The 9,724-nt window shown below is 46.3% G+C and overlaps 1 protein-coding gene across 1 annotated transcript; it reads right to left on the bottom strand.

Moving 5' to 3' along the window:
* On the bottom strand, positions 1 to 9,364 carry pkp1b (plakophilin 1b; the record flags this gene model as incomplete). The annotated part of the gene is made up of 13 exons (XM_080548038.1): positions 1 to 60; positions 1,556 to 1,640; positions 1,807 to 1,993; positions 2,283 to 2,436; positions 2,774 to 2,944; positions 3,189 to 3,365; positions 3,651 to 3,768; positions 4,066 to 4,231; positions 4,755 to 4,962; positions 5,242 to 5,383; positions 5,508 to 6,088; positions 8,340 to 8,398; positions 9,193 to 9,364. The coding sequence occupies 13 exons, from the start codon at positions 9,362 to 9,364 to the stop codon at positions 1 to 3; spliced, it is 2,280 nt and encodes a 759-aa protein (XP_080404164.1).
* Between the last annotated feature and the right edge of the window lie 360 nt (positions 9,365 to 9,724).

Genomic DNA, 9,724 nt, shown 5'->3' with positions numbered 1-9,724 from the left:
TTACATGTGTGAGGCGGCCGTGGTGATGGCATTCACAAAGGATCCCTTATTCATTCCTTGCTGTAAGACAAAATATTTAAGAGACATTAGACGCTTACCCTTGATACCCATCAAAGCATAATGATACTTTACACATCCCAATGACAACAGTGCTTAGCTCATGGCTGTTTTTTTCAGTAAATGCTTGTGAAATAAAACATCTACTGTAGCAACAAAATGAAGAGAATAGATTGGGGCAAAATAGTTCTGAGAGAGTCACATGGTCAGTAGGACAAGAAGAGGCACACTTCTTCTTCTTCTTCGGGTATGGGTTGTTGTTTCCTCTCCACTCCACCAGGCTCGGGGCCGAGGGGCTACCCTTTTACCACCCCGAGACCTGGTTGAGGGGCTCACCCGGGCTATATTTCTGGACACCCCTCCAGAAGCCACGTCATCGTCTCGTCATCAGAGGCACACTCATTACTGAACAATAGCCATTTGTACTGTGTTTGTCACTGTGCCTATTTATTCATGTGTTTTAAATATGTGTATTATGCATTTTATTGTTGTAAATGCCCATGCATTTCAGTGATCTCTTTTTGCTGCCACGTGGGATCAATAATTACAAGTGAAAGTTACAATGTGCTAGTGCTACAGATGACCGTAGTGTCACTGGTGAGTGAACAAGAACCTGTATCACTAGATTCCTTGGTTTTACAGTATCACTTCTCAGTACATTCTTCTTTATTTATCCTCCCAAAAAAACATCACATAGCTAATCCTTCAACCATATCCTCTCCTCCCATCTGTTCTACAAATACCTCCGTGAGGTGTTGGCTTTTGTGTTGAGAAAAGGAAATAGGGGACTTTTGTGCTAAGGTAAGGTACAGTATACAACACCTGTTGACACACCCCTCCCAGACAGAGTGACTCAGACAGATCTTTCCCACCATAGAGAGGTTCACTATAGTAGGATCACTCTCAGACAAGCGGAGTCATACTAATGGGTTGCCCAAATCATAAAAGAAGAGAGTACAGCAGAGTATAGGACCTGTCTGAAATAGTAGTTAGCATTCAGTAGGTTTAGCCTGCCTACTGACATCATAAAGCAATAGTCAATATTTTGCCTAAAACCGCAGACCATGTTATCCTGGATTGCCCGGTGTACCACCCACCCAACGGGATGCATGGTCTGTCGGTATTAGATGACGAGACGATGACGTGGCTTCTGGAGGGGTGTCCAGAAATATAGCCCGGGGTGAGCCCCTCAACCAGGTCTCGGGGTGGTAAAAGGGTAGCCCCTCAACCAGGTCTCGGGGTGGTAAAAGGGTAGCCCCTCAACCAGGTCTCGGGGTGGTAAAAGGGTAGCCCCTCAACCAGGTCTCGGGGTGGTAAAAGGGTAGCCCCTCAACCAGGTCTCGGGGTGGTAAAAGGGTAGCCCCTCGGCCCCGAGCCTGGTGGAGTGGAGAGGAAAACAACTACCCATACGCCGAAGAAGAAGAAGTCAATATTTTCAATATTCTAATGACATATCCCAGTGGGGGCAGGAAGGACATTGCATTTGCATCTTATTTACCTTTTTGAGAAAACTTTGAATATCCTTCTCGGACCAGAGGTTGTGAAGAAACAGCCCTGCAGCTCTGCTGGTTTTCGGGAGGTTCCTATCAGGAGAAAGATGTATAATCCCTTTGAGATCCATATTCATATATCAATAATGACCTTCAGTCTCTCTGTTGAGATGTTTTTAGGTACAGACTGAAAGGCCCCAGTCGAAACAGCCACATCTAGCAAATCATCTGCCCCCTAGCCTCTAACTTCTAGTCCCACCTGTTCCTGCTCAGGTCGTTGAGTGAGTTGACCATGCTGTTGGTGAGCAGCGTCTTCCCCAGCTCAGGCTGCTTCAGCAGCAGGATGTTTGTGGTCTGGCAGGCCATGGCCATGGTGTCGTCAGACTCCTCCCCGGCGCTGCTCCCTGAGCTCAGGATGCTAGCCAGGTCTGGGAGAGTCTGCCGGGCTTCAATGAGAACACACATACATTTCATCAGGTCGTATATACGCATTCATCTTCAGAAATGAGTACATATACAGTAAAGTTTGGCTTGATTCAAAAGTTTGTATTTTGCCTATAATCTAATGAATAATAAAATATCTTAACAGTTTTAAAACACCAAAATGTTTCGTGTCTATTTTTGGTCAGTATTCCCCTGTGAAAATAACATTCCACAAGTACATCTGACCCCTGCTCAAACCAAATCATAAGATAATTTGCCACATGCAACAGAACTTGGATTCTTCAAGCTCACCCATGGTCCTCTGTAGTCTCTGGTTCTTGGCCAGGTTGCCCACCAGGGCCATGGCACTCTTCTGCAGGTTGGGCTTAGGAGACTTCAGCAGGGGGGAGATGTGATGGAGGCCATTCAGCTTCTGCACAATGTTCTGGCTCATCACACTAGAGACCTGTAGATACAGAGGAGGAGAGACGTGTTGTTACCTGTCCGATTAGATGTTTACAATGCATGCAGGATAAATACATAATCAAGCAAATAATAAAGATTTCGTTTTTACAAACATGTCTTTATTGGTGTACTCGTCCCACAAAATAATTCAAGCCTTTCACAACACACAAGAGAAAAATGAAAGCTTTAGATCTAAAGCCTGACACAGATCTAAAGCCTGACACAGTGTGTGTGTGTGTGTGTGTGTGTGTGTGTGTGTGTGTGTGTGTGTGTGTGTGTGTGTGTGTGTGTGCGTGTGTGTGTATGTAAAGGAGTGAGGGACAGGATGGTGTTCCTACTATGCTGTGGCCAGCGGTGAGGTTCTGCAGGGCTCCGCAGCAGGCCTCCAGCGTGTCGTCTCTCTGGCTGGAGCTCATCAGAGACAGGTAGCTCTCTATGGTCTTGGAGTGGAAGAGCAAGGCCGCTCCTTTAGGGTGCTGCTCCTCCATCACCGGGTAATCAAAGTGACTCTACACAACAGAGAGAAAAGGAGAGCAAAATAATGATGAAGTGGAGCAGATTCAATTTCATATAAATTCAGTGTGCAGCAATATCGAGATCTCAAAAAAAAAAGTGTGCATAGTATCACAGAGTTTGAAAAATCTATTGTTACTTGGTATACTGTGCACAGTACGAATCCATCTACTGTATTTATTTTTCTTCTTTCTGCTGTATATGGTCCTTGTGGGCTTTATTTGATTGGTTTGGTCTTACCTCCTGTTCCACCTGTTTGCTCTGTTGGCTGAAGCAGCCGATCGGGGCAGTCTCTGTGTGGGCGTTGGCCCTGGAGGGGGTCTGGGCCAGGGCAGTGATCCTGCTGAAGAGGGTGGGCGCTTCGGCCTCCAGCTGGAAGGTCAGGTTGTGTAGGGCACACACACAGTTCTCCACAGACTGGCGATCAGAAACAAAATAGGTTTGGTTAGTTTGGCAATGACAGAGGTGAGGTAGTGCAAGACAGAGACAGAGACAGAGACAGAGACAGAGACAGAGACAGAGACAGAGACAGAGACAGAGACAGAGACAGAGACAGACAGAGACAGAGAGACACACACACACACACACACACACACACACACAGGTTCCTTGTTCCTTATTCTAGCTGTATAAGCACTCGACTCCATATATCATGCAATTACTTAATTACTATGTAATAACAAAGTACAAAACAATGCTCACCTTGTCATCTGGCCTGCCTGCAGCTACACAGTCCTGGACGTAGTCGACCAGAGAGTTGATAAGACCTGGGCACTTTCGCATGGCCTGCCTGTTGGCTTGCTTGGCACAGCTCAGGTTTCTGTTGGAATGGAGAGGAAGATCAGGTTTCTCTATCAGGACACGGAAAATGCCGTCCCAGACTCAGGTGCAGATTCATGGCAGGATAGTTTGAGTGTGACAATAGAGGACAGGACCAAGCCTGTTTTTTTTATTTTTATAAATACACATTAACCAAATACTCACACACACACACACACACACACACACACACATACACACATTAACCAAATACTCTCTCACACACACACACACACACACACACACACACACCACACACACCACACACACCACACACACACTTAGTGATGTTCCTCACCGTAGACATCCTGTGACGTGGTAGAAGACCTCGGGGTCCATGTTGTTATTGTCGATGTGGTCTGGTCCACTTGTGAAAGGCACGACCACGGTCGTCATGAGGAGGGGCAGGGCGCTCACCAGCTCTGGCTTCAGGCTGTCTGCAGACGACAGGTTCCACAGCAGACCTGGAGGGAACGTCAACATCAGATACTTAGTGGCATAATCATTAACTCAAGCCATCATGATGGACAGTATATTGATCAAAACTGGTATGAGATCAATTAAACAGTATATCGAAATATACTTTTATACCTCTTTATACTTATACTTTTATATAAGTGAATGTATAAGATTGATATCTCGACATGAGAGCTGCATTCTATACCGGTATGTGTCCCGAAAACTAAATATTTGTGAAGTGAATATATTTAACACGAAGACGAACAATTGCAAATGCAGACTGAACAACGCGTTTTATGAAGACAAAGATCACTATTACTCACATATTTACTCAGACAAAAAACACTGATGTGACGTGATTCCACATTGGGACCGGATTAAGATGGGATTATCTAGTGTCTGCGTCACAGAGGTGGTGAAATGCACTGTGCTCTTATGATGAGTAACCTTGCCTAAACAATCCTGAAGAAGTGCAACAACCTAGGGGGCCTCAGCTCAGCAGGCTAACAGCAGGTTTGCACTGTGTACCTGTCAGCTGCTTCTGTGTCTCGGAGGAGTCTGTGCCCCTGAGCAGGGTGAGGGCCTCTGGGATGCCCCCGCACCGCAACACCTCCTCTTTGTTGGCTCCGTTTTTAAAGGCCAGGTTCCTCAGGGCAGCCGAGGCCGTCTGCTGGACCTGGGAGCTGCGGCTCTGGAGGAGCCTCACCAGAGCTGGGATCCCTTTGAGCCTGAACACCTGAGGTAGACAGGGACCAGACAGGTGGGGGGTGAGCAATCACTAGGGTAATCATAGAGTAGAGGATCAGCTTGAGAGTTAAACAAGCCAACAGCAGTAATCAATCATCTAGCTAACATCAATCTAATTGATCTAAATTGATCAAATGTGGCCAGAATCGAAACGGCCTAAATAGCACATTGTTAAAAGTGCTACGGAACAGCTCCTCGGTAGAGAGAGAGAGAGAGAGAGAGAGAGAGAGAGCAAGAGGGGTGCTCAGGAAGTTACGTCCTGTTTTACCTCCCGTTTGGCCTTGTCGTCTAAGTAGGTGTTGTGCTGAATGAAGGAGGCGCCGCAGTGCTGGTAGTTCTCATCTTCCCTGGAGAGGAACTCCACAGCCTCCTTCAGAGTGATGTCAGACATCTGGCCGGCGCTGTGGGTCCTATTAGGAAAAGGGTCCAAATATCAACATCTTATCACTTTGAGAATAGGATTATGATCCATTAGAGAGAGAGAGAGAGAGAAATACATACAGTAGCCTATATACACAGATCGTTTTCACTCACCCCGATCCACCCTTGCTCTTGGGTATAGATATCTTGGACTCGGTAATGGAGTAGTTCGATGGGACCCTGTCCATACGAACTTGGCTGGTGACAAACTGGCTGTTCCTTTTCGCCTGACTGGTGCCGTTCATGGTGGTCTGAGAGGGCCCGCTGGAAGAGAACTGTGCTGGTCCGCTGGAAGAAAACTGTGCTGGTCCACTGGAAGAAAACTGTGCTGGTCCGCTGGAAGAAAACTGTGCTGGTCCGCCGGAAGAAAACTGTGCTGGTCCGCCGGAAGAAAACTGTGCTGGTCCAGAGCTGCGCTCGACCACAAAGACGTTGTTGTTGTTGTTGTTGGACCTGGTGGACTGGAGGCGCCGGGGGCGAGCGGAGCGCTGTCCTGTGTTGAACTGGCCCAGATCAGGCTCGCTGCGGCTGGTGTTGCGTTGGCCAGCCGGGGGGCCGGGGGGGCTGACGGGGACAAAAGAACGGACCCGTTGGCTGGAACTGCTCATGTTCCTGTTGGAACTGCTCATGTTCCTGTGGGCCACAGAACTTTTAGAAGTGAGAACCCTCCGGTTGAGGTTCTTCTCTTGGCTGAGCTGGAGAACCAATAAATGATAACACAGATGATTACATTACACAGGGTCACTACAGTACTTTCACTTCATAATAATTATAATAATAATACATTTTATTTGATTGGTGCCTTTCTGGATACCCAAGGTCACCTTACAGTAGACAAAAATAAAATACAAAAAAGGGCAATAAAAGTAAAAGTAAATAGACATGATAAAAAAGACATGCAACATGTTCCAACATAATAACACACAACAAAACAGCAGCAACAAGACATGGACAGCATAAAGATACAGGGTATCAAGCAACAAGAGAGGGTATGAAACGGTAGGAGACAAACAGTAACCGGACATGCGCAGCATCAAATCAGGGAATAGCGAGTGGCAGTTTACAGAGAAACATGGTGTGTTTTGAGCAGTTTTTTAAACGAATGCAGTGTGTCTGCATGTTTTGATGTGCTGGGGGAGAGAGTTCCAGAGTCTGGGGGGCGGCAGAGCTGAAGGCTTGCACGCCCATTGTGCTGAAGGGAGAAAGCCAGCTGAGGAGGAGCGAAGAGTGAGGTAGGGGTGTATTCGTGTAGTAGATCGGAGAGGTAGGGGGGTGAAAGGGAGTGAAGGGCTTTGTATGTGAGCAGGAGGATCTTGAGGGTCAATGTCAAAGTCAAAAATAATGTGGTATTGGACCGGTAACCAGTGTAGTTGCATGAGAAAGGGAGTGATGTGGTCATTGTATTTGGTGCTGCTGAGTTTTGGATGATTTGTAGTTTACTGATAAGCTTGGAGGGTCGTCCCGAGAGTGAACCGTTAAGGCCAATGCACACGGCGTGCGATTTTGTCGCACGACAACATTCGATTCTCAATTCACACCACCGAAGTGTGCCGAAGTGTGCCGTGTGCATTGTCTCATTCAAAACAATGGAATCGAATTTGCGGTGCGACAAAATCGCACGCCGTGTGCATTGGCCTTTACAGTAGTACAGTTGGAAGGTGACGAATGTGTGGATTAAAGTTTCAGCACTGGAGTGAGAGGGTGAAGGGCGGGGTCGGGAGATGTTCTTGATGTGGGGTTCAAAAGAAAGGGTGCGGTCGGTCCTGTGTGACGCCGAGGCTTTTAGCTTGTGTTGACTGGAGAACTTTACAATCATGCATCATTAGGAGATCAGGTGGGTACACAGTGTCATAAATTTGACTTTTTTCTTTTTTTTTCACCAACTGGTGCTGAAGGAATTGATTCTCAATTAGTTGATTCTCAATTAGTTCCAGTAGTGTATACTGTTGATAAACCTTCACTGTGGTCCAAAAACATGAAGACAATTTTGCAGTCCCTTTGTGTGGTTATGAAAAAGAACAATATTAGGATGCGTCATGGCAATGAGTCAGGGGTAAGTAAGAGACGTTCGGGAAATCAAACTGATGAATGAGTGGCTTAGACTGAACAACCATAGAATTTGGATGAAAACGAACACTCCCTAGATAGACGTCTGGTGCTGTGATGACTGGACAACTCACAAGGCAACGCCCTGCTGCGGGTAAAGAGTCATCTCCAACACCTGCCCTGGGGGGTGTTCCTTCAACGTAGATAAAGGACAATCCAGGCTTATTTTGATAAATCCCGCAAGATTTATAAAGAAATGCAGCCTTATCTTGCGAGACTTATCAAAATAAGCCTGGATTTTCCTTTAGCAACGTTGATGGAATACCCCCCTGGTCTCAGACTACAGTAAACACCTCCTCCGACAGTCTCCTACAACACCTGCCCCAGTCTCAGACTAACTGCCCCCTCAGACTCCTACAACACCTGCCCCAGTCTCAGACTAACTACCCCCTCAGACTCCTACAACACCTGCCCCAGTCTCAGACTAACTGCCCCCTCAGACTCCTACAACACCTGCCCCAGTCTCAGACTAACTGCCCCCTCAGACTCCTACAACACCTGCCCCAGTCTCAGACTAACTACCCCCTCAGACTCCTACAACACCTGCCCCAGTCTCAGACTAACTGCCCCCTCAGACTAAGCCATAAGATGCCAGTCGGAACCAAAACACATTTTTCTGAGCTTCTTTCATGAACCATCTATTCTAGGCTGAGGTAGCCGAGTAATGCTGAAGGAAAACCATTTAATTAAATTACCATTGACTCTCAATTAAGGTCAAAGGTGTTTACTGTTAAATACAGCTGATAAACCATTCACAGTGGTCAAAAACACAAAGAACAGCATTGCTTTTTTGAAGATGAATATCATATGGGAGAGAGTATAACATGAAATGGTCCATACCGTTTTGGAGTGGCCATTTCCATTAAAGCCTAATGTGAAGGCACTTCCATTGAAAGCGGCTGGTAGAGATCCGGAGGAATCCGTGAACACACTAGTGTACTGAGGAGCTATGGGGAGAAAAGTGAGAGGTGGTGAATGACTCGAAGAATCTGGTTAGCCTGTTTGAGTTTCTTTACACTGTAAAACGTTGGATGTGCAGTTGTTCTTCATTCACACATGTCACACTTTTTGTATTACTTTAGTGATTATTTGTGTTATTTGTTTGCTAAAATAAACATACTGGTTCAACTGATGGACTATAACATTTGTCTATGAAGAAGGCTATAACTTGTAACTAAAAATGAAAATACAATTTATTCTGTGTAACCTTATTGAACATATTTCCTAAAATGATCAAACGTTAAAAGGGACAGTTTTGGGTAAACAGCTGAGCAATGGAGCTGGGGAAATGTAACCAGTGTAACATTCATGGATTGAGCTATGGATGCATCTCCATGATATACTAAATATAATGCTAACCATGTTTTGAAGCTATATAGTGTTTAACAATAAAACAAATACAAAATAAAACAATAGAGTACATCTCGTGAGCTTAGAATTATAATGTTCTATCTCCGTTTAGGGCAGTTCAGAGATATTGAGCGTCAAAGTTTTTACATTCCATTATGTTTTGTGAGATGGAACCTTTGTATTTTATGAATTACTAACTCAAAAATGTCAACATTTTAAAAATAACACCACACAGGCATTAATAAACACCTAATGGATCAGATTATGTAAAAAACTCAATTTTGACAAAAATGGAGATAGAACCTTATAATTCTATCGTCATGTATTGATATAGCGGTCTTACTCGTAGGGGACAGGGTTGCAGATCCATGGTTAATGTACTTGGACCTGGTCCTCTGGATGGTTTGCACCTGCTCCAAGACGCGCTGCTGACCGGAGTGGAACTTGTTCAGCCCGAGCGTGGTGTCCACGACATGACCCAGGGAGATGGCAGACTTCAGCGGGTCCAGCGTCATGGTGGAAATTCTTCTTTCGGAGCTTTCCCACACTGCACTGTCTGTGTCTGCTGCGAACTCCGCTATGCGCAGGTGACTAGTGGCGTCGTTGGAAGTAATATGAATGCACCTTGCCCGGCCAGGCCAGGTCCCGCCCCCCGCCCCCCGCCCGGACCCACCCCGCCCCGCCCCCCCCCCACCCCGCCCCGCCCCACCCGGACCCGCCCCGCCCCGCCCTGCCCCTTGCCCCTAAGCGATATGGACCACGCCCTCAACACAACAGGAGGTTGAAAGCAATGGTGAAAGTGACTTTTGGGTGAGGAGTAGGTTTACATTGGCTCCAGTAGGGGCGTCATTAGGTGCATGTCTGTCAAGCCATGG

The sequence above is a fragment of the Nansenia antarctica genome (genome assembly GCF_963989245.1).
Source record: "Nansenia antarctica genome assembly, chromosome: 18".
NCBI classification, from domain to species: domain Eukaryota; kingdom Metazoa; phylum Chordata; class Actinopteri; order Argentiniformes; family Microstomatidae; genus Nansenia; species Nansenia antarctica.
This window is presented reverse-complemented; position numbering and strand designations above follow the sequence as displayed.